The 25,841-nt window shown below is 44.7% G+C and overlaps 1 protein-coding gene across 2 annotated transcripts in view; it reads right to left on the reverse strand.

Moving 5' to 3' along the window:
* The window catches only part of slc45a4a (solute carrier family 45 member 4a), a 44,407-nt gene that overhangs the window by 10,353 nt on the left and 8,213 nt on the right, over positions 1–25,841 (reverse strand). For both annotated transcript variants that reach the window (XM_018731884.2, XM_018731883.2), the window contains exon 3: positions 15,998–16,672. In XM_018731884.2, the coding sequence (XP_018587400.1) occupies positions 15,998–16,244 (247 nt within the window). In that variant the 5' untranslated portion in view covers positions 16,245–16,672. The remainder of the gene's footprint in view (positions 1–15,997; positions 16,673–25,841) is intronic.

Here is a 25,841-nt window from a genome sequence, read left to right on the forward strand (position 1 = left end):
ATTCCACATCACAGCTGCAATATTTATGTGGTTTTAGGTTTTCAGCAGAAACTGCGAGGGTTAAAACATGGTACCCCTTTCACGCAATGTACTTGCAGTCAGCTGGCGGAGTTCCTCCGTTTCCCTCAAACGATACCCTCACCATCCTAGGAGGCGCAAAGACAGGTATACAGCTACTCCAAGGTGCATCTTGTGAGCCACCTGCACCTTTTCACAACATGGACTGCAAGCTTCTACATGAGATGATCCTTCTTTGAATGAGTGTTATTCTCCAGATTCCAACCGTCTCTCTTGCTGAAGTCAAGAGTTGGCCCGAACACCACACCCACCTCACACGAAGAACAGACCATTGCGAGTTTCCTGGGTCTCTTCCTGAACAAAGTCTATCCTGGTCCAAAGGGGTCTTGAATCCAGGGTGCTCAGCCAGAATCTGTTGGCAGGCCTGACGTGAATTCACACGCAAACACGGGCAGCACCGACTTAATCACGTCGGAGGAAATCTCAAAACATGAAAGGATCCTGGAAGACCTTATCAAGGAAGGTCTGTCCCAATCCCAGATTTAGCACAGCCTAAACCAGGTTGCTCTTTAATCCCCAGATACACAAAGGCAACAGGGCCAGAGGAGCTCCTCTTGCCAAGAGTTTAAAGCTATTAGGAATCTCCGCAAACTCCTCTTGGCTGTCACATGTCGCACCATGTGATTGCTCATGTGACAAACCTCAATCAGCTCGACAAAGCAGATGCGTCAGAAGCCACACACAGTGAAAACATGCAGGATAGCGTGTCCTCGCATGTTAAGTAAGACATGCTCGGGTCCATGCTTTGCTGCTCTGAGAGAGGCGGTGTGGGTCTGAAGTTGTGACTACTCGGTAAGCCTAGAAATCGATAAAGGCATAGAATTTATTACCGAATAAATATACTAAATAAATTGAAGCTTTTTTTTTCTAGCCCGTTTACATGTTTTAATGACGTCACAGCATAATGGCACAGCCAGCAAAGCAGGTGCCACACAAGTCCAGAGTTGCGGACTGAGATTTGGGTGCGAATCTAGCTGTAAGTTCAATGTTCTCCCCCCTCTTCTCCAGTGCTCCACTTTCCTTCCACAATCCAAAGACAGGTGTTTCAGGTGAAACTGTGACTCTAAATTGCCCTAAGCATGTGAACATGTTACATGCTTTTGTTGTGTGGACGGGTTAATGGTTGTAGGCAGCTGAGTATACTGTAGTATGTCTAGCATTGTAAATTGCCTTGGACAACAGCATCATCTAAATGCAAATTATTAATATTAATAACCTGTGAAGCAGTAAGGGGTGTAGGTTTGTTTGTTTGCCCAAAGGGCCACTAGCATCTTCTGATTGTCCTAGTACACAAAAACAGCCACGTTCATTTGGGAGATTAACACCGTACCTTCAATGGTACCAACAGGTCTGTGTGGAAACTTAAAATCGCTGGAAGTGGAATTGCATCATTCTGTGAATCACTGGGTGAAGTAATGTCAAGAGTGGTAAAAGTTTAAACCTTACATTCAGCAAGGCATTCTTTATTACAATACATTGAATAAGTCAGCAGGAACGGGAGGTCTGTAGAAATTCCACCTTTGATCATTCAGCTGCTTAAATCCATATCTACATGATAAGTGATCATTCTGGAAAATGCAGGTTTTATTATTACACAAATTTTGCAACATTTTATATCTTGGAATGCCTTGCATATCCAAGTTCAAAGTTTCTCCACATCTAAACTAATCAGTCGTTTCCAGTGCTGCTTGAGATTTATAAAACACAATTTGCTCATTTGGAAACGGTGGTTTGGGAAACAAATGGAGAAATAAAAGCGATGAGGACTCAAAATGAAACAAGATTAGGTGCCTGAACGAAGGGTGACTCGTTTGAGTCGAAAACCTATGCGAACTTCAGGATAGACATGACAGTAAGACATGCTTCTATTTTCTCTCAGTTGAACATTTTACATGCAAAGTGATGAGAATTGCTAAATGAGTAATGTTACATGTCTGTTTGTTCGATGGCAAACAAAATACATTTTATGTACAATTTCTAACATTCATCACATAGTTGCAATGAAACATTTCCTTTTTCAAATAACAAAAACATGTAAATGTGCATCAATGTTAATTTAGACGCTATAAATATGTATTTCGTTAAAAAAAAAAGCCAGCTGAGATTTTCAAAATATAAGCTCATCACCCAAAAAACGTGTCTGTGTTGCAAAAACAGTACTGCCAGTCAACTGCTCTTGACACCAAGACATTGACACACGCGTATGCACACATAGACACTGCATGCATGTGTGTCATCTGCACAATGGTCACTGATCCTACAAGATCTCCAGACTACCATTCAGACAGGCACTAAAGGCAAGGAATGAGTCACTGTCACTCTGCAAATCAATACCACCTTGTGCTTTCTTCTGAAGCTGAACTGCTTGCTTTACCAGTATAAAGTGGGATTTTGGACCAAAGTAAATAACTTCCCTGCACCTGGCAAAAGAAAAACTGGCTGTCCTTCAGAAGTACAGCATCCACCTTAAAAGGGCTTTAAGACGATGTTATTACCTTCTTATGAAGAGGAGAATGCAGAGATGGTCCAGTGATGTCCACCCCATCTGATGAAGATTACTGTAAGGCCACAGTCACAATGTATGACTTCGACTGAAAAACTCTAAATTTCAACTAAGTAAAACAGGTCTCCAATGACCTAAGACGTAGGAAAATTCTGGAAACACAGGGAAATTGAATTCTAACTTCTGTGATCAAATCCCCTAGTTTACCTACGAGGGGATAATGAGAAAAATCAGCCAGTGTCCTCCTGCTTGTTCTGGTGGCGGTATCGGAAAAAGTGCTCAGCCCCGAGAATATGTGCATTATGCAAGGGGAAAATTTCCAGGAAACCTTTTGTGAAAACTCAGCCGAGCCTCATAATAAAAACCAAACTGAAGATTTCAGCAGTGGCAATGAAACCAGACAAAACCAGTCAGAAATCTGGGAAACGAATTCAGTGCCCTACTAGGACATCTTGCTGCGTGTGCAAGAAAGCCGTAGGCCCCTGCTGGAACTTACAGTACCGGGAATGTTACACTGCTTTTCTAAAGGATTCTGATTTCTCAGAGAAAATCATCAACATAAGCAGCGGTCTTTCAAAACATCACATGAATGAACCTGCTGGAGTTCCAGCAGCTGCTGAGTCGAAAACCCCAAACTCAATATCCTGTGGTTTGGGTGGAATCCAGCATCATGCCTGCAACTCCACCCACTTGCTTGGACACACCAGCGAGATTCCCATACGGGGGTGTCTCCGTACCTTGTTCCCTTTCTGAGAACAGGCTCCGGTTTACCCAGTACATTTCCACAGTGCTACTTGGCTCACATTTCAAGACGAGCAGAATAAGAACTGGTTTCTTTGTGAAATCCGATCCTTGCCGGTTGGACAGGGCGGGGAGGAAAAAGTTTCTTTGGATTCCAAAAGTGGGCAAAATGTTTGTACGGGAGTCTTTCACAATTTTAATTCCAGAGCATGATGTGTTTTTATGAAAATTAAAAGAGCTTGCCACCGCTGCCACTGCATCCCCCCCCCCTCCCACCCCAACAAAGGCATTTTTGCTGAAGGACAAGGTGTTCCAGCAGTTGCTGGGACTGGACGTCAAGCTGCAGTTGATCACTGAATGTGGGAGAATGTCAGAAGAAAGCTCTGGAAGCCTTATCAGCCACCTTCCTCAGACGGAGCCATGTAGACAGGATCTCAGGAATTGAATCTGCATTCTGGTTCACATGAAAGTGACAATTGGCAATACATAGTGGCCTGGCTTGGGAACGTCTTGAGTCCTTCTATTCCAGCATGTAAACCGTTCCTTCCCAAAGCTGTGACAGAGCTGTGTGATCGCTTGTCAGGGCTCACTTCCTCTTCCTATTTTTTTGTTACAAGATTGCGGTAGAAGGAAATTTTTGTTTGGGGGGGGCTGACACGTGAAACAGATTTAATCAGCTAATACGCAAGTTGTTTCCCTCAAAATAAACCCAGTAAACATCCAAACAGGACGTAAGATTATAGTAAATAAAGCTGTTATGTTCCCCCAAGCAGTCTGAACAGACTAACAATACTGAGAGCAGTGTGACTTGCAGCACTACAGGAAATATTTATTGTACCAAAGCAAAGAGATGTGAAAAGGTTTTACGTCAGGTCAAAAAACTTTTCTTAAAAAAAAAAAAAAAAAAAAAAAAAAAAAAAAAAAGGGGAGGAAACTTGCTCCTACAAACTGCAGCATGAATCCATGAATCCAGCAAAACCTTTAGTGGGATGAAGTTCCCACATTTCATTCTGACTCTGCATTTTTGAATTGTGGGATTTTTTTCCCCCACATACAAGTTAATGATTCACGAACCATACACCTTGTTCGGACACTCATGTCTGCTCCCAAGAACTTGCTGCTTTATCATCATGTACTTTCGGACAAAGAGATACAAAAAAAAAAAACAAACCCCTACAACTATACTTTTTGGTGCAACTGCAAGGGGTAAATGGAAAGAAAATCCAGTTACAAAATTATTTTCACTTGTTTGACACTTTTCTCCAGTGACTTACAATGGACTTCACACTAAGCTGCTTACAATAGTCACCATTTTATACAGTGGTGAAATTTTACTGTTATCAGTTCAGGTGTAAGTACCATGATCAAGGTACTGCAGCAAGAAGTGGCATTCAAACCAGACTCCTTTGATCGCAAGGTGATCACTTCAACCACTTTGCCACCTGGCGCCCCTATCAAAATAAAGAAATTCACCAAAATATGAAACGTGTAATATTATTCAAGATTTCTTTAAATTCTCAAAATATGGGGGTTGGAACCCATAGGAGGAGGAAACCATAGTAGCATGAAAGCAATATATTTTTCAACACACACACACACACACACACACACACTTTCAGAACCGCTTGTCCCTCACGGGGTCACGGGAAACCGGAGCCTACCCGGCAACACAGGGCGTAAGGCCGGAGGGGGAAGGGGACACACCCAGGACGGGACGCCAGTCCGTCGCAAGGCACCCCAAGCGGGACTCGAACCCCAGACCCACCGAAGAGCAGGACTGCGGTCCAACCCACTGCGCCACCGCATCCCCTTATTTTTCAACACTTGAATAGGAATTTAAAGAAATTTTTTTATATAAATTTTACTCGCAGTACTTTCTGAACAAATTTCGGTGAGAAGCTGATTAAATAAATTAAATGCATCAAATAAATGAACTTTCATGCTGGAATGACGTGACCAAGAAAAATGTCAACGCTGATGAGCTGAGGATGACCACATGGGGTAGGGCGTGATGCAATGCGTACAGTTTCTGCCTTGCACTTTAAGGAGCCAGGCTTGAACAACGGTTCCTACCATACTAGCCTTGATCAAAATGCATACCCTGAAAACTGGACAAATCAGCCAGCTGTATAATTGGGTAAATCCAAACCCTGCACACCTGTTCACTTCTTTGATGTCATTGATGCTTAAGAGCGAGCATCTTAATTTCACACATCTGCTCATGATTACACATCCAGGAACTGCAAATAATGGTGTGTACAAAGGGCTCCTGTTTAAGTGCTGAGATTAGTGTGATTTACACACGCATTGTCGTCCACCCACTTCTCAGGAGTCACGTGAATCATCTCGGTCTCACAGGCGAGAGTGGAGGGGAGGGGTACGTACAAGGGTTATGGGATCTGTACACCCGTCCTGTACTGGTCAAGGAAAACAATACTGCTATTTGTTCCATTCTTTCTCAAGCCCTTTAACACTTTCTGTGAGAAAATGAGAATATGCCAAGAAATCTGGAATTGGATGAATGGTGTGAAAAGTAAGAGGGAAGGGGTGGGGGGGGGGTCAGGGGTCGAGAGCTTTGGGCCAGGATGAATGGTGATGGGGAGGAAACAGGTGCCTGCACTTGTTTTTGCAGTGTGGAGCACCTCTGCTGGAGCCAGACGGTGCACAGGGCACAACACCTCCTTCTGAGACTGCTGGACGGGACGGTGGCCTGCTTTTCTTGGCTTTTGAAGACAGGCCCTCCCCTCTACAGAAGGCTGCAGCTTATGCAAAAAAAAAAAAATTGTTCCTGGACTGGGCCAGGACATCAGAACCCCAGAAAGAAGAAAAGTCACGTCAGTTCAAAGAAGCAGATGGGAGGTTAAAATATTTACACGGCCGAGGCCCTGCCCATGACGGTGTCGCCAACATCAGCAGCATATGTGCCAACTCTCTGAGGGCGCATAAATTATTTAGAGTGGCAACAATGAACCCCTGGAAAAAAAAAGCCTTGAGTAAAGAGACTGCCGACAGTGTGATGCCAGCAAATAGGTTAACATCCCACACTACTGGAACACAAAGTAATGGATCAAATGACTGTGACCCTCCCTTAGCAGACCTGGAAACAGCATGACTGGACTCTGGTATCTGCAACCAGAGAGAGGGGGGGGTCCGATCCTCACCCATCTTTACATGGTGGGACTACACGTGACACTGCGGTATTTAAAGCAACCAGAGCGACAAGGAAACCGTTTGCTAGACAGCGCAGGGGCCCTGATACAAAACACAGCACTGCTCCTTCCCAGCAACCACGCCGTTTGTCTAAAAGCGTGGCTTCCGTGAACTGTGGGAAGGGTGTTTGGAAAACGGAGCGTCAGCTGGTGCCCGTCGCCATTCAAGAGGCACGTCGGGGCTCCAACTCCTGCTGCCCACTTGCCGTGCCGTCCGGCCAAGGTCACCTGCGTAGTGCTGGCTGATGTAGATCGAAGGGCAGAGGCACCGACAGGTGGTTTCTGAGCAGACGCCCCCCCCCTCCCCCTTTCTTCTTATGCGGCAAGATTTCCAGCCCGTTTCCCTGTGTACGATCCATCCCCCTGAAGGGCAAAATTAAAACTGCATGAATTTCACACGGTGTCCGGCGGCAGCAGCTCATGTTACATAACACTGCAGCAGCGAGGCGGCAGTGATGCAGCAGGGCGGGCAGGGACACGAGCAGACAAACCCAAGCAAGAGCCTGGCACACGGTGATCCTAATCCGTGCATCAAAGTCAAAAATTCACGACTGACGGAAGCAGCTATCCCTAGTCTTGTGCGCTTTGTATCGTGCAGTTTATGAAACCAAGGTGGTTCGAGAACTGCAATCGCGGAACGACGATCGAAAGAAATCTCCTGCAGCTTTCTTATGTCGGGACGTAAGACGTCCGGTCACGTGACCAGTTTCAAGGAGAACAACTGCACAATACGTTGGATTCTTACACTGGCTGCTGTTTGTGAAAATAAAGCACATTCATGTAATGCACAGTATGAGTACAAGATTAAAAGGGGCCACAGTTCATTCAAACTGTGAATCTTATTCAGAACGCTTGGCGCACGCAGCCTACGCCAAAGTGCTTATAATTACATTTTCCACATGCGTAAAACTCGTTGCGCCAAAGAGCATCAACTAAGAGTATCTCTCCTCATCACTCAGGTACTGTAGGGAACAAAGTAAAAGCCAGACATCTATATCAGATTAAGACTTAAAAATCATATTCCGATAAACTACTTTCACCGATGTGTGTATCCATTAGGTAGATGTTACAAAGTGGCCTTACAATGATTAATGTATGCTTCTTATATTAAGATCTAGGTTTGATCATTCTGGATATTAATGCAGCGAGTGTGAAACGAGGAACTTTATCACTCCAGCACTTGTGCACCGAGAACATAAGTGCACGAAATAGATCGCCGAGATTCCCCATTTAAACTACACAGGAAACCCACACACTGGATAATTCAGTACATAGATAAAACTGCAGCTGTTATTACCAGCAATTACTGCCCATCATCCTCAGCCGAGCATTTTGCACCATTCTCTTTTGTATTGTAACGTAGTCGTCGCGAAGGTATAATTCAGTTGAGAAAACATCTCAGTAACAGGGTCTTTATTACGGGTTGTACCGAGGTTGTTTTCCCGTTTTTGTGTGGTTCAAGGTTTAAATTCAAAACACAGAGACCGCAAGACAAGACATGAACGAGTTTCCATGAGCCCGTTTTCCAGCAATGGCTTTGAAAAGCCGATGAAAACTCTACAGCAGTTATGAACCTTGAGTCTGTCTGCAAATGAGAACAAAGGAAGAAACAGGGAGGGGAAAAGTAGAAAGAAAATCTAGATCTCTCTTAAGTCTTGTTTTTTTTTTTAAAAAAAAAAAAAATTACAAACTGATATCCAGCAACATTGGCTACATCATTAGATGCCAAGTTCATGGTACAACATAAAATAAGAGCTAAGGCACAGGAGGTATATGCTAGTTTTTATACAGACACACACACACACACACACACACACACACACACACACACACACACACACACACACACACAGTCTGAAACTGCTTGTTCACAGCAACCCTGCTCGGGACCGGAACCTAACCCATCAACACAGGGCATAAGGCTGGAGGGAGAGGGGACACAAGGCACCCCAAGCAGGACTTGAACCCCAGACCCACCAGAGAGCAGGACCCGGTCCAACCTACTACGCCACCATGTCCCCCATTCATTTTTATATACCTTGCTTAAATTTATCTTACAAAACAAGTTAAAAAAAAAAAAGCTTTCATGGACTTGTCTGGAAATTTCCAAAGGGTTCCCCGCTGTCCTTGTTTTGAGAGTGGTGGCTATGAATCAGGGTAAAGATCTTAGTCACGTTGTGAAAATGCAGTGCAGAACTGAGCCAAGCCTTGTTGAGCAACAGCAGCAACCAGACCGCGTCATGTGGACTGTGCTGCCGTAGCACTGCCCTCCGAAAGCCCACACACAAAAAAAAAAAATTTAATATTGTCTTAGCCAGACAAATCGCACTATGGTAGCACAAATGTGCAAGTGACCTCTTCCTTCCCCAAATTCATGTGCTCAGACAGACTGAGCTTGTTAATCCATTGTTGGTCGTGAGGCCAGCGTGCCGTGCGTGGAATGCGAACGGTCTGCTCCGAGCAGCGTGACACGTTATGCGCTGCCTGCTGACACTAAATATGGACAGGCGAGCGGAGGAGCGGTGATTTACTGCCGTCTGGTACTATAGCATCTCAGCACTGCATCTCGGAAGGCCAGCGCTGCGCCCTGGAACAAGCCCTTAATAAGTTTTCAGAAAGCAGCATAAAGCAGCTGTATGCTGTCACTAACCGTGACGGAACTTATCGACGACCAGCGTCAGGGCCCAAGGCACAGCGAAAAACACAAAATAGATTTATACATGGATGCTGGGCAGTGGGCATTACGGAGGGTGCAAGTGGATGTCGAGCGCATCGGTTAAAGAGACGCCACGACAAATGAGACTGGGGTACAAGGACTCTACTCTTACCGCATTTTACCTAGACTTGCATCTGTCTGCTGGAGAGAGAGTGTGAGAGACAGACAGACAATTATTAAAATAAATATGTAGGCATCCACCACTCCAACAGTACTGCACCCATTCAAAGCCTCCACCTTCCGACAGTCTCTCTCACACACACACACACACACACACACACACACACACACACACACACACACACACACACACACACACACACACACACACACGCTTCCTTTTTAAATTATGAAGAACCGGCTCGTAATATTCCAGCGCCTTGCTCAACAGCGGTGTCTTTCCTCGTTTTTAAATCAAAACCCCACAGACAGCACAGAATAATTGAAACGGTGATACTTTTGGCATATTGGGCAAATACCGCTGCCTGCTGAATTCCCAGGAGAAGCTCAGATGAAGTAGCTCTGCATATATTATATATGGGGGGGAACGTCATCTTGAAGCAGATGAGCAATTTTATTTTTAATACACAACAACCATTATTAGTTATTAGAGCAGGTAATCGTAAAACCAGACAAGCATTCTGACACCACATTCAACAGACTTGAAAAACTGCTGAAAATGGGTTTGTGCATCAGCCGGTGGGTTCAGCCCTGCAAAAATAAAGCGGACAACGCGGAAGCCTGTAGAAGGCCGTGGATCGCCGGCTGAGCGGGAAGCGCGACGCACACTTGATCCCGCACGTTTCCCGGCAGCTTCCAACGGGGAGCAGCGCGGAGAATAAACGAGGCCCGCCCCCCCCCCCCCTCGCGTCCGCATCAGCCGAGAATCTGGCGGGCACCTCACCCCGTAACTACCCTAAACAGAAAACAGGAAGGCAGAAATGTGCAGACTCACACATTCTTCCCATACCTTTGCATCTTTGTGGTCACCATTGTTGTTTATTTCCCCACCATCTACGCGCGCCAGAGGTAAACGGCGCTGGGTACGGACGCCTCCTTGCTGCCGCTGCAAATAGTTGACATTTCTGACTTCCTTTCTGGTGGATGAACGTGCCACTGACAGGAATTATCCCAGAGCTCAGGATAAACAATTTGACGCTAGGGCCACTCTGCGTGCTTCATGAACGTGGAGTACACCATCCACGTAGCAGACATAAACAGGGGAGGCAAATAAATAAAGGCCCACTTCTATGGCACCTTTCTGACAGCAGTTGCGTTCCTATACTGTTCACACCGGTTCTGCTTTGCGCACACACCCACACGCCGGCTGGAGGGGGAGGGGACACACCCAGGACGGGACGCCAGTCCATTGCAAGGCGCTCCAAGCGGGACTCGAACCCCAGCCAAACCCGCTGCACCACCCTATGCGTGGACATTATGATTATATCAAACCCTGTTTAGATGACATCATTGTCCAAGATGACTTACAAAACCACATTTATATGCTGAGATACTCATAACTGTGTAACCATTAAGATGTGTTTTTTTTAATACTGTATCAATTCAAAGTATGTGCCTTGGTCAGCGATAATACAGCAAGAGTGGGATTTAAAACCTTCTGACCGAAGGCCAATAAGATTTAAGTTTTCATTCTAGAAATAATTAAATGACAGCTGATTTAAGAGTTGCGGAAACTAGGAGTGCGGTCTGACAGATGGCTTAAGAAACTGGCTGTAGTAATACCCAGGCTTTAAGAAAATAAAACAAATAAACGCTTCAGCAAATTCAAAAAGCCACTTGACTGCAGGATTACTGCCATTCTGTGCTGTACTCAGATTCTGTTGAATGCTGCAGGGATGCATTTCAAATTGCGTACCCAAGTACAGCATTTAAGCAAACGTCCTTTGAAAAGCCCATTAGGACAAAACCACAAGGCCCGGTTATTACCTTCGTCACTGAAGATCAAGGCAATACTACTGAGCCATATTTAAGTAAATAAATAAATAAAGGCCCGCAGAGATATAAGCCCTTGATACTGCTGTGAGCGTTTCCTTAAGAGCGCTGCAGAGCTGCGTGGACAACGCCGCTAAACCCGCAGGATGCTACACAACATGCAAAAGTGCACAACAAACCTGCAGCTTATTGAGGCTCTTTAAGCGCTTTAATGAGACATGACCGCTGTAGAAAGGCTTAAGGAGGTGGGCAAAGAGAGAGAGTGCTAATCCCAAGATGAATTTCTACTAGTTTACATAACTGCTTCCATGACAGCTGGGGAAAAAAAACTGAAAGGATTCATACTTGGAGCAGCATTAAACACAAAAATACATGAAGAAATGCAGTTGTCAGATAAAGGTTATTTTTAAATATTCTGTTAGGAAAGAAAGCCTCCAGGAAAATGAGGAAGCATGCTACACACTGAAGCATAACTACTCCTTCGGAGTCCCTGCTATAAAATTACCATTTACCCATTGAGGCCATTTCATCTCTCGTGTGGAAAAGCTCCGATTTACATATTTTAAAATAAACATTTAATAGTAATTCATGAGACGTGCAAGATGTTTTCTGAAGGTGGGGAGGGAGATATCCGCACTGGCGACTGAGGAAGCCCAAAAATATTTCAATAGTTAGTTCTTAGTTTTCGCTGAAATGCATGAAAGTGTGGGAGAAAAAAAAAAAAAGAAACAATGAGGCGAGAGGGGGAAAAAAAAAAAAAAAAAAAAAAATTCAGTTTCAATGGTTCTTTGGCCATTGTTAAGCTCCCACATCAATATACATCACCCCTGTTCCTTTTACAAAAAGGGCAACACCGAGGTGCCATTGTGGGGGGGGGGGGAAATTCCACCAGGGAAAAACACTAACCCCAGAAGGCCAAAAATGGAAGTGCCCCCAGCCCTCCTTGTCATTTTTGTTAAGTTTGTTCTCAAAACATCAATGTGCAAACAAGATCAGGCAAAATGGCAATAAACGGGGGGGAAAAAAAAAAAAAAAAGCCTGAGCTCGGGGAGGAAATCCAGTCAAAGGGACCCCGGACAAACAGGTGCCCAGTCCACCTGCGGTCATTTCCCGTAAATAGCGGCAGGTCCCTCTGCCAATGGGCCAGAACCAAACACACGCAACGGAGAATTCACCTCTGTATGAAAATAGGATGTTTCTTCTGAGGCAGTTTCCTTTTATTTAAAAAAGACCTCAGTGCAAAGTTTATCGCATGACATCTGTCTTGGTCCACAAGAATAATGTTTTTCAGAACAAAGGCAACACGGTGGGAGCAGCAAGTAGCCCTGGTACTTCACAGCTCTTGAGCAGTGGGTTCGAACTGTACTCGGTCTCTGGAGTTTGCTTGTTCTCCAGCATGGGTTTCCTTCTCCAGTGCAAAGACTGGTTTTTAAGTGATTTGGTGACTCTAAACTGCCCTTAGCGTTTGACTCGCTGCAAGCGTTTGTGCACAAGAACCCTGTGGTGGGCTAGCACTCCATCCAGGGAGTAAACGGTTGCGTACCTGGTGCTCGTGGAACAGGCTCCGAACTACTGTGATCCTGCTTTGTGGCAAGCACTAGTCAACACTGAGTGAATGACTTCTTTAGAAGTTCTCTTGGTATATCATGCCTGAGACAAGAATGGAGAAGATATTAAGCTTTTGGGGGGGGGGGGGGGGGGGGGTGATACTCAGAATAGGCTCAATCCTGCCCTTTAACCTAAGTTTTCCACTCTGAAAAACAGATCCAAATTTAGGCTTTGGGGTCACCACTCTAGACCCAACTTTTCCTCAAATGGGTTTAATGTCTCTTGGACTTTTTTCCCCGTATTTATACACTATGAAGAACAGCAAATTACTACTGTAATTACAGTAAAGTAATTTAAAGAAATGCAAGTAATAAGTGGCACAATAAGTAGTGCTGCTGTCTCAGCACCTGGGTGGTGCAAGACGATGTGGGTTCAATCCCCACTCAGTCTGTGTAGAGCTTGCATGTTCTCCCTGTCTGCGTGGGTTTCCTCCAGGTGCTCTGGTTTTCTCCCACAGTTCAAAGACATGTTCTTCAGGTTCACCCATGGTGTGTGAGTGACACAGAGTGTGTTCCACTGATGTATGGATGAGTGACCCAGTGTAAGTAATGTATCTAGCAGTGTAAGTCACCACGGTGAATAAGGTGTGGGCTGGTAACACTACATGGAGTTCATTGGAAGTTGCTTTGGAGAAAATAAATAAATGTAAATGTATAAAGAGAATTTCAAAGGGCTCCAATAAGTTTACCACTAGGAAGGCATTAGCTGCCTGTCCAGAAACAGCATTGACAGCCCTGCAAGGTCATACTACTACTCTTTGTGTCTACCCAAATGGCCCCAGATTAGAAAATCCATAACAACCGATTATGGGGGGCAACTTACATAATTCATTAAAGCGTTCAAATGTGTACATTTTCAGTGCCTAAATAAAACACACTTTTGCCCAAAGACTTCGTTGCTGTATATAGACCTGAGTCTACAGTACCAGTGACAACTGAGTGCGCGCGGTCAATACCTGTATTGGAGAACTCGGCTGAAGACTGAAAACAAAGCAACTAACAAGGGCCCTACATCTCTGGGAACTGCTGCAGATGAGCTATTAAGATATGTTGGTTCAATAACTGATCAATTGAATGACTACTGAAAAACACAACTCACTGATACGGCAAGCAAGTCTCTTTGCTGGCTTCCCGCACATAATTTTCACTTCAGTTTGGAGACATTAGACCTCATCTTAGCCAAGGCTTAAGTGATGTATCAATCACCACATACACCACACACCATGGAGTACTGAAGTTGAGCATGTATAATTACTGGGCTTCTTCCAGAGGAGTGCCGACTTCCATCTGAAATGAGTGAAAGCTAGACAAACGCAACAAACATGTTTGGAGTTCAGTACAAGTCATTCCCTTTGTGTAATCAGTTATTCATCTACAACACATTAAAGAGTAGTTATTGAACAGTGCTGCACTGGGAATACTCCTAACTGCTCCCAAAATAATTCCACCATGCTTGTGTTTGTAGCATTTCCACACTGATGCCCTTGCTCTAGATCACTAGTATCTTATGAGCTCCACATCACTCCTCAGTTGATGAAATACCACATTGAAACTCCCAGTTGAGAGCTAAATACAGCAGGCTATAGTAGATCAAATGAAAATTTGTTACCCAGCTTAAAAAACAAATACATGATTTTAGCTGTGAGTTGCTACACCATAAATGGCAACCTTGCCTACATCAGTTGACCAAGAACTCCACTAGACAAAGGAGAGGCTGTCCAAACTACGACCATTTCAGTGGATAAGAGAGAAGTGCCCCGAAGCCAGATGTGGAGGTGTGGCAGACCAGCCGGGCAGCAGCACGACATACAGTCAGTATATGACCACTGGGTGCAAAGTTTGCTTAGTCAAGATTCTAGTTTTGCACTCATCTTCCTGCTGAGAACTGAAATCACTGCTTGTCCTGCTTGATGGGAGAAACCTCAAGATTTGAATGACATCAGCGAAGACCAAGAAGGTGCATCAAGATCCCCCAAACCTCCACAAGAAACAGTTTTGACCTTGGGACAGCCAATGGTACCAGAAAGACTTCTGCCTTCCCTGAGCATGTGAAAGTAGACTCACTGTGTGGGACCATCATGGGAAATTTAATCAGATTCATACAATATGTTCAGACACCTTGCAGCTGAAGGCAGCTTGTGTGGATGGGCAAAGCGCTACTGGTGTGAACTCAAAAAGGAACCTGCTTTTGCCACTTCAGTGGCCCGAAAACAGAGGGAGAGCTGCGGGTAGGGATGACCGTGTAAAGACATGCCGCAGTAATCTGGGCCCTGACATGGCGAGCTTAGTTGTATGTGCCCTGCTGCACCTTTTCCACACAGGGATAATGTGCAATTAAAACTATGAGGTCAGTGGTACATTAATAGCTACTGCAGGAATTACACTTAGCCTCTACTCACCATTTCATTTACTCCGTTAGGAAAATTTTAAAGAAAATAATCCTTTCATCCAACTGTGATACTGAACAGGTACAATTTGTGTGCACTTAACTTCCTGGACATTGTACCTTGGCATCAGATGCCTTTATATCCTAGTTCTGTGCATTGTTGTTCGTAAGCCGGGTAAATAAGCTGACACAGTAGCCTCCATAAAGCCCAGAAACACGTTAAAGCACCAATAAAGAGGCAAGCTAATCTGATCAGCAGTGTTTGGTTACATTAATGAGGTCAGTGTGCTGTTTCCTTACCACTGGCCCAAAAAAAAAAATACTCCAATCATAAATCCAGAGGATTGCAGCTTGCCATCTCTTCAGCCTTTCCTAAGAATTCAGCAAGATGGTTGCCTAAAAACTGGAAGGCATTGTGACTTCAGTCTGGAGCTTCAGATGATATTTGAGTACATGAATGTCTACTTGCAAGTGTCAAAACAAAAATTCACTGAGCAGTGCTTGCAGGCAGTATTACCTATCCACTCCAGACAAAGTCGCTATATCCATTCGTAACTTACAGGAAGGAAAACAGTGTTATGTGCATGTGCAGTACATATTTAAATGTCCTGTTCACGTACCCTGTTGGAGCAGAAACCTGTTATTTCGTTTCCATAACAATGATGGAGTGTAATCCACCCACCGGTTTTTACAGGTGAACTCCTACATAAGCAGCCTTTTCACAGCCGTTTGCTTGCCGCTTCCTCTGGGTGTATCCCCACGGACCCAGCCCTCCGAACAAGAGACCATGTGTGTCCTCCTTACCTATTTGCAGCAGCACTGGAGTGACCAGGGCCGTCTCCATGGCGTAGCAGAACTCGCGGCCAAACATGACGGCACCGTGCATAACCCACTTGCGCAGCGGGATGCGATCTATGGAGCCCTCGCTCTCTGACTCATCCCTGTTTTCTTGCTCCCGACCACCGGCCACCTTCTTGGCAGGGACCACCTCCACACCCTGCACGTGCATAGTATCCGGGTCAGCATTCTGGGGAGCCATGGCCACCAGCATGCGAGAAACAGGGGTTGGGGGGGGGGGGGGACCTCCCAATTTCAAGAAATAGATATAAATAAGGAGGAGGGTGGAGACGGAGCCGCTGATGTTGAAATCCGCTCCTTCCCTCGGCACTCAGATGCTCTCCACACACCAGTTAGGGCACAAGCACATCCCCTTGCGAGTCAGAGGGGTGTCGGTGAAGGTCCCGAGGGACAGACGTGGATATTTGGGTAGGACGTGTAGAAAGGTATGGCTTGTCATGGGTTGGCTCCGTTTACTGTCTACTGTGATCAGTAAAAATCCATATCAATTGCCATTCAGTTAATACAAGTTTCATGATTTCTGTGGAGGAGGTGCTGAAGAGGGGGGGCAGGCGGTGGAGTGGAGGGGAGGCGACACAGGTGGGAGCTCCTCTGTAAATCCCCATCGAGCGGCCGATTAATCTGCAGGGGTCCACCAGGCAGGGTGGGGCGGGGGGGGGAGGGTGGAGAAAAAGAGGAAAAAAAAAAGACCACATGGTTAGCAAAAAACTGGAATAGTCATTTGACACAAGATGGGGGGGGGGGGGGGGGGGGGGGGGGGGAGGAGGAAAAAAAAAAAAAAAAAAAAGACAAAAGGCAAAACATGCGGAAAAGTACAGCTTACTCTAAAGCCACTAGAACGTGGACACAAAGGGTCGTTATACAACCATAATCTCAGGAAAAGACCATGTCGTTAAGACAAACTTCACAGCCAATAAAAGACTAAATAATTGGCAACATCATTTGCTTAAAATGATGTAGGATGATTCACGTGTGTACAGGACAACAAACGGCTTTACCAATCAAAGTAAGTTTTACATTTACCTAATCTTAGAAACACAAAACATATTGCAGAAACACAGCCACAACAAATGTGGAGGATTAAACATTCTGTTTCCAAAAGGTGAGGCATTAACATGTTTCCAAGGATTACAGATTTAACGATTGGCTGTAGAATGACAAGAAAAAGCAAGACTCCCCCCAATTCGTGGAAAACTGGAAACACTGAACACATTTTTTTCATTATCAATGACACTATTTCATACGTGACAGCTTCAGACATACCAATATGATACCCTTATTGATGATCAAAAGAAACAATAAAATGCAGGAAGAACTTTTCTTTATACATACTTCAGTAAGCTAATTAAAAGGCAGAACAGTCAACAATACCATTTCCCATCTTCTTAAAGTATGTTTGGAATCCAAATTGAACTGCTGATAAACTGTGAAACTTAATCAATATTAAATGGGACATCATCCATAGCCTAGAGTCAGAAGGGGCAGGTGAGGAAGAAGGAGCAGTCCATTGCCTTTCCTTCTCCCCGGTTCGAAGAGCGTCACTCCAGGGCATTTCCCTGCACTTTGAAAGGTCTAATGCACCATCAGGTGTGAATTTCACACCCCTGGGTGAACAGATCTGAAAAATGAGAGCTACAAACAAAGACAGAATTTGGATTTCAAAGAAAACAAACAAGAAGTCATTCCCTGGAACCATCAGCTTAAAGCAGCCCATATCTCCCAGCTCTGATTCCCAGTCCATCACTGGCAGCCCTGTCAGACTGGATATTATTCTCATGACCCGTTTTCCATCTAGAATGCCCAGGAGGGTGGCCAGCCACTGGCTCTTGGACCTGCAGAGGTTTCTTTTTCTCCCTTGCCTTTTGGTTGGGAGTTTTGTGTTCTCATTTCCTCTGTGGCCAGTTGGCTTACTTACAGCTTTAATAGCAAAAATAATTGTCATAATTTAACATATAGTTAACCTTTCTTATACTTGCTATGTCTCTTGATCCTTCGTTCAGTGCTCTGTGTTGCTGTGTGAGAACAGTGCTCTTTAAAAAAAAAATAAATAAATTGAAGAATCACCAAAATGCTGATAAAGATGTTCCGCTTTACCTGCTTTGCTGCTGTTGTCAAAGGATCCTATTGTTCCAGGCATTAAACATGAAAAGATCTTCAGAATTCATTCCCTAGATCATCATGTTAAGAAAACCCCATAAATTTTAGCATAAGGACATTTAAAGGAAGAAACATGCAGCACAATTAATAGGTTCATCAATAGGTGCACATCATACATGCTCACTCTCGTAAAGGACGTCAGACCTCTTAGCAATAGCCAGTACCTGAGGGCTGAATGGGTGGTTTATCTGTGGTGCGTCTCATTCAAGCAAAACAAGAGTTGGGTTTGGCCAACTAGTGACACGTCACACTTACAGAATAGTCATGCAAACTGGTATAATAAATTCCAAAGTACCCAATGTCTGCATTAGGATTAAAATGCCCAGCAGTTCTTCAATTATTCAGACTTATACCAGGCACTTCAAGAAGCAAAAGGCCTTTTAAAAGCTTTCATCTTCACACAGCTTCCACCTTGTTCCCAAGGTAGTTTCTTCTACCACTTGTTTTTAACCGGGGGGGGGGGGGGCATTTTAGGAAGGAATCTGAATATTATTTCCACTGCATGATGTCTCCACACAATATTTTCTTAATGTCAGTTTCAAATGAGGTCTCAGGTGAAGTGAGACCCTACCTACCTTCTGTGACGGTGACCACTACGTTTGTAACAGCATCGCACTTTGCTGCGGCACCGCTCTTCGATACGCCACAAATGTCGATGTAACCGATTTATGAGCCAAGCAGAGTAAGGTTTTTTTTTTTTTTTTTTTTTAAATTAACCAATGTCTGAATCAGACATGGGTCACAAGCAAGATTCACTCTCTGCATGACATCCATCCAGATATTTAATCAGATGGTGTACAAATGAGTTTTAAAAAAAATCTGATCTATTAGTGATAAGAGCGGATTTCTCTCCTTCTTCTGCACTGAAGTACCTCAGTTATTATAAACAGAATGAAACCACAACCGGAGGTCAGATTATTTGTACTTTTCCCACCAGTACTCACTGTCTGAGAGAACCCGAGACCCTGCTGACCAGGGGTTAACCAGGTTTACCCTCAGTAATGTAACTATTTAAATGAAAGTTCTGTTCTTTTTTTAAAAAAAAAAAAAAAAAGTCTGTTATGTTATGAGGCATTCTTTGATGGGAGGTCTAAAAAGATCACTTGACCAGACAGTGTCAAGGAAGGCCCAGATGACATTGCAGTTTTGTACGCAGAATTCATAAAGCTCGTAAAACTCACTCACCCACTACTAAGGGACCAGAACAACTTTAGAAGCACCTCTGTTGGTTTAACATGAGAAACAACATGATGCCAGCAGGACTTCAGTTCTTGAATGTGCTCCCAGTAGGGTCAGACTAAAAATGCTAACTGCTCCTGTTCTGACACCAATTCTGCTTCAGAACCAATTCACAAATCTGACATATAAAGCATTAGAAAAGAAACACACACACACACACACACACACACACACACACACACACACCTTGGCAGTGTTTCAAATATTCTTCTCAGATGACACATACTGGCAAAATGCTTCACCAACATCAACTCAACTTCTTTGCTTAGATGGGAAACTTCTGAAATAGACCTTCAGTCATATTTGGGGTGGATCAAAAGAAAGATCTTGACAAACTCGAAAAGGAAAAGCTGCCCAGGTTCCCGAACTTCTCGTAGCGAACTGGCAGAAGGCATCATTTAATCTTCGTTGTTTCCAGCTTGTAGGAAACAGTACTTCCCCCCTATGAAGGTGGCATGGGGGCAAAGCGAGTAGTGCTGTCGTCTCACAGCACCTGGGTGGTGTGAGAGAATGTAGGGTTCGACCCCCACTCAGTCTGTGTGGAGTTTGCATATTCTCCCCATGTCTGTATGGTCTTCTTCAGAGTCCAAAGACATGCTTTTCAGGTTCCCCCATAGTGTGTGAGAGACAGTGTGTTACACTGATGTAGGGATGAGTGACCCAGTGTAAGTAGTGTATCTAGCAGTGTAAGTCACCATGGTGAATAAGGTGTGGGCTGATACTACATAGAGTTCACTGGAAGTTGCTTTGGAAAAGAACGTCTGCTAAATAAATGTAAGGCAGCATTGGAAGGACAAAAGTGCCCAGCTGCCCCGGGCTGCCTGACTTAGTAAGAGCAGATATGGATTTCAAGATGGGGTTTCAGGATACCAGCTGCCGGGGGGACATGGGATCAGGTTTAAACTTCTGCCTCATGAAGTTGTCTTAAGAGCAGACCAAACCTGAGGCCACAGCCACACCACAGAGTACTGTTATCACCATAACTTCCACCATTTCCCCTCCTTGGTTTAAAAGATGTGTTTGAGTTCATCTCCAGCCTATTTGACTGGGATGTCTCACAGAAACCAAGGTTAAATTTTGGCTAAACAGCTTGCAGACCGCTCTCCATAATCAGACAACAGGACATGAACCAATAAGTAATTGCAGATCACAAAACTGCTCAGATTTTTTTTTTATTCCCCCCCCCATGAAATCCCATAGTGCTCTAGTACATGACTTAAAACTGGTTCATTTAAAGATTAAGCCATCATCCTCTAAAGCAGGTGAAACGTATTCAATTATCTACCCATTGGTGAATTAGTATATTGGCCAAGAGGAAGCAAGAAGAGGATATTAAAATTGCCTCAACTGAGGAGAACTAGGCCAGCTTGTTTTGACATTATGCGCAACAACGAGTCAAATTCTACATGATGCGACTCCATCTCAAATACTTTCTCACGCACACGGACACCGCCGCAGATGGCTACACCCAGCTGACAGGCCGGCTCAGTATCTCGTGGGATGATTATTAAAGGCAAATGAGCCAGCGAACCTTTTACCGGTGCTTTAAAAACAGCCACGTAACTGGCTGTGGAGAAGCACTACAGCAGCGGGGAGGGGGACCACATGTGGGACCCATGTGCTGATGCTCTGCCTGGGACATCAATCCCCATGCTCTGTGGGCTTTCCTGCTTCAAGAGCTCACTCAGCAGCCCAGCTCCTGGCCAAGGGTCACAGTTCACAGCAAGCATGCCTAGTGATTTGCAGTTCCCAGAGAGGTCAAGAGAGAGGGGGGGGACAGAAGGGAAACAAAAAAAAAGAAAATACCCAGTGACCACAGCAGACAAAAACTGAGGAGAAAGAAGCCAACAGGTTAATGTGAGTGTGAGGAATTGCTGCCATCTTTGGCAAAACATACTGCAACTGCTTAAGGGTTGAAGGCACCGCAAATTTGAATCAAAGCATTTGCTCTGTCCCTGAAGTCAAGTGGAGCACAATAAATAAATTTTAAAAAAATTTTCATTTGATTTCATAAAGGCCTACAGATAAGTATTATTAATAGCGGAGCAGTTAAGTTGAAGTATTACTTTGAAAACACAGGACATGGCCAAGATCTGCCTGAAAATATTCAGACCAAGGACAGCAGAGCTATACCCGCCTGCTTTTTATTGTTCCTGGCAAGGATCATGTGGGTCTAAAAGCCTATTATAAGGCTATCATCCAAGGATTTATATTTAGAAGAGTGGGGCACTGCTCGTTCCATGATGCGGGTTTTCGACTCTCCCGTTTCCTCACCCAATGCCTGCCTCTAACATTACACGTTGGCACATTCCAGACAGACGGCACCCGCTCTCGGGCTCTGTCAGCCACAGCCTCTCCACCATCCAGCAGGTCAGAACAGCTCCTGACCCCAAGCCACAAGAGCACCTTCACTGTACTGCAACCACACGAGCCATCGGGTGCACGGGCCTGCCAAGTCCCGAAGAGCTGTTAACATTGGCACAGACCCATCTGGAGGGGTACGGTTACACCCGCTCTGCTGGAGCTGGAGAGGAGGGGGCTGAGTGTAACAGACAGGAGTGTAGCTCACAAGACAGGCAATCTCCAATATCAAAACATTTCATAATTCATTAAGTAATTGCATATATTCATTTTGCTGTCACTTTTCTCCAAAGCGACTTCCAATGTTAAGATGCTTCATTTATGCACTTCTACAGCTGGGTAACTTTTTCCATTGGTGGAATTCATAGGGGAAAAAAAAAATACCTTGCTCATGTGTACTAAGGGAGGAAGCAGGATTCAAAGCTGGACCTTTGGTCCTAAGGCAGCAGCTCTCACAACTACACTACCTGTGGCCCTTGTACAGAGGCACACGTTAGGTGTATTAGGTATATTAGCCATGCACCAGGACCAAACATGCACATGTGCCAAGACAGTTTCTTTAAACATGCAAAAGAATGAAGACCCATAACTCTATACATTTGTGTCCATGTTTCAAATGGAAGTCCAAAGCATACACACCCACTGGAATCACTTCACTGCATAATGTTTTAATAGGCAAAACATACTTGGAATTTACAGTCAACCCAGAAATAAATTCAGCCAAGGCATTACGTCTGCCAGGCTCAGAATTATAGCACGAAACTGAAGGACTTACGTGGACACAACAGCCAGTTTAACCAAAATTAAAATCGGACACTCTTGCGTCTACAGAGACGCACCTGTTTGCCCCATACCGGACTGTTTTCAGCAATAAGTGAGCGTAGGGCATCCTTCCAATCTAACTGCCCAATGTTTTTTCTCTGGGGAGAGCCAGCCCAGTTGTCCACAAGAGCACAACTGAGTCAGCTGGCTGCAGGTCAGCTTAGAACCCCTCAGTGGAGCCGCAACATCCTGTCCCTCAGCCTGAGGAGCTTAAACCCCCACGAGGATGGCATCCCAGCCTGGCACATCTATGAGCACAGAATAGGGTCTTGAGTTCATCACCCTTGTCCACGATGAACTGCCAATGACATGCAGAGCCCACCCCAAACAGTGCGCCCACACCTTGTCCAAGTGGTCCGTTAAAGGCCCACGACACACACACAGTATTTAATCTCTTAATCCTCAGATGACCCATAGAACACAAGACCACTAAAGAAGCACTCCCATTTCAAGGCTCTAAAAGTTCACCCATCCAGCTCGCTCCCTTACAAATCAACCTTTGTGTAAATGTAACCCCACCATGAACAACAGAAAGGAACATTGTTGGCTGACTCCCTGCCAGTTAATTAGGGAATCATGTAATGTTAGATGTTTGAAATCACTATGAGAATAAGACACTGGGGGGGGGCACAGTGGTGGCTTTGTCAACTTTGATTACATAGTTGTCCACACTTTAAAGTGTCCTTCCCCATCAAGTCTTTGCAACGACACAGGATAAGATGGTTAAAGACAGTAGGGAAAGGGCTGTCTGCTAGGAAGCAAGACCATCCAAGGGGTTTAAAAAGCCCATTTAAAGACAATTTTTACAGTGCAGTGCTGTGGCTTGGCACACATGTCACCAATTTATTTTTTATGCCCGTATGAGACATTACATAATCAAACTGGGACACACATTTAAAGAGTAGTAGTCTAGGAGCAGTGAAGAGAGGGAAAGGGAACTGTGTATGTATAATGATGCCATTGTTTGCATCCCAGTGAAGAAACTGCTTTTACTTTGCCCATTTGGCAAATTAAACTTTTTCCTCCTAATGAATAGTAAGTTTGATAAAGAGTGTGGAAAGTAAAATTGAAGCAGCTTGTGATGTGTCACTCCAGCAGCCGTACGGCTGAAATGGATTCCGAGAAGAACATTTTATGTACAGACATCCTCTCACCTCCCTGAATAAGAATGCTGCAAATATGTGAACTTCTTGCTCTGCAACTCGCAAAACAAGTTTTTTTTTTTTTTTTAAAAAAAGCAAGTGCTCCACATGACATTTAATTATGTTAATTATAACCCTCCACAGCATTGACAAAAGATTACCCTAAACCACTCCGGCCCCACTGAGAGTTAATCCTTTAGCAATGAAACGCACACTGAACGACTGATTCCAACCCACACTTAGCAAAATGTCTAAACGGTGAAATGCTTGTCAGGTTAGAGTAAGAAAATAAAGCATAATCTACAACGAGCACGGTTAAAAAACAAAAAAGTAAAAACAGACAGATGCTTCAGCCTCCACCCAATGTAGATGGAAACTTCTGGAAAGGTTCGGCGCAAGAAAACGAAGGCTGCTTCCCCAGCACACACTCTGGAGGCTTTTGATAGAGAACCGCCCCTCTGATAACGTAGCCCAAACACGGCGCCGTGCCGAGCTGCTCTCCGCAGGATTTCATAATCAAACTGAACCTTTGAAGGCTCCTGCAAAAAAAAAGGGAAAAAAAACCCCCCAACAACAGCAAGCTGAAATGGACAGCAGGAACCTGCCAAACACACATCCTTTCAGTGCCCGTTATGTATGGACTGTTACTTCCCAGACACCTTTCTCAGTCTTGCATTTCTAGGCTGTGCGGAGCCAAGACAGCAACACCAAAAACACTGAGCGTTTAAGCTTGTCAAAAAACACACAAAATTAGGGCTATATTTGGAAAAGGCCTCTAAAAATCCAAAACAGGAATTGCATAATTCAACTTTTAGATTACATCATTATCTGCGGAAGACAGCTGGCTAAGCCGCGAGTCGGCCGGAGATTAGGGAAGTCGTTCATATTTAATTTTTACGTCCCCTGTGAGCTATGTGCGCTGCTTATCCGTGGAAGATCAGTATTAAACAGCAAAGCTCAATTCCCGCACTGTTCGACAGCTTCAAGGACGCGCGCAAAGTTTATTTAAGCTGTCCGACGGGGGTGAAAGTCGGAACTTTTTCCTTTGCAGTGTCATATATGGAGATTCTTATGACCGATAATATTTCTGCTGTGTATTTTCATAACCAGTTAGTTATATTCCCAGATGCAATTGGAAAAACTCAAAGAAACAAAAAGTTAGTGTTAACACCCAGAGTAATATGAAATGTAAACAAAAAAAGTTAGAGGACACGAAGGGGTTACGCCGTGCCGTCAGCGCGTTACTAGTCATGTTCAAATGCTATTCTCGTTGCCCATGGAAACGAGTAACTAAACCAAGAACACGTACCTTGTGTCGCAACGTGGAGATAAAACAAACTCCCCTTTTGACGTAGCAACGGGCGAAGGCAGTGCACACCGCAGCCGCAGCGCTGGCAGCGCAGGGATACTGAGGATCTGTTGAACCGCATCAGACACAAAGTCACCTTTCCGTGCACGGGCAAACGCCAGGTGCTTGAACGTCTCCGCTGCGTACCCATCAACGCCGCCTGCCAGGAGAAGTTTTTAAATGGAAAAATCCCAGTAGAGCGCCATCCCACTCACTGCTCCACTTTCTGCTTCCCGAAGTTGTTGACTGACACACACACACACACACACACACACACACACACACACACACACGCTCCGCGAAGCTCCAGCCTGCAAAGGGTAAACAATCGACAGCAAGCCAGAGGCTGAAATGTCAGCTAGAGACGCAGTCCGACCGCTGATTCCCAACACTCCCATTTTACCCTTTCAAAAACCAAGTCTGGCCTTGCCTTACGCCACTGTGCCATACTACAGAGCGCAAACCAGAATGAGCCGAGGGAATAAAGGCAGTCTCATCTGACCTATTCTGCTCCTCTGAGACGCTACTCCTGGAGGCCTGCGTTGTGTTAAAGCGAACTTGTGATACAGTAACGGTTGTGTGCCGTCCACCTTATGACCAAGCAGGCAGAAAGTGGTGTATTGAGAGCGCTGGTTTCTCGGCTCTGATCACACATGATCCTTAAGGAGATGCCATGGACTCAATGGCTTCACTCTTTGTACAGGGCTATTATTAGCAGGGC

Source organism: Scleropages formosus, chromosome 23 (assembly GCF_900964775.1).
Source record: "Scleropages formosus chromosome 23, fSclFor1.1, whole genome shotgun sequence".
Lineage (NCBI taxonomy): Eukaryota > Metazoa > Chordata > Actinopteri > Osteoglossiformes > Osteoglossidae > Scleropages > Scleropages formosus.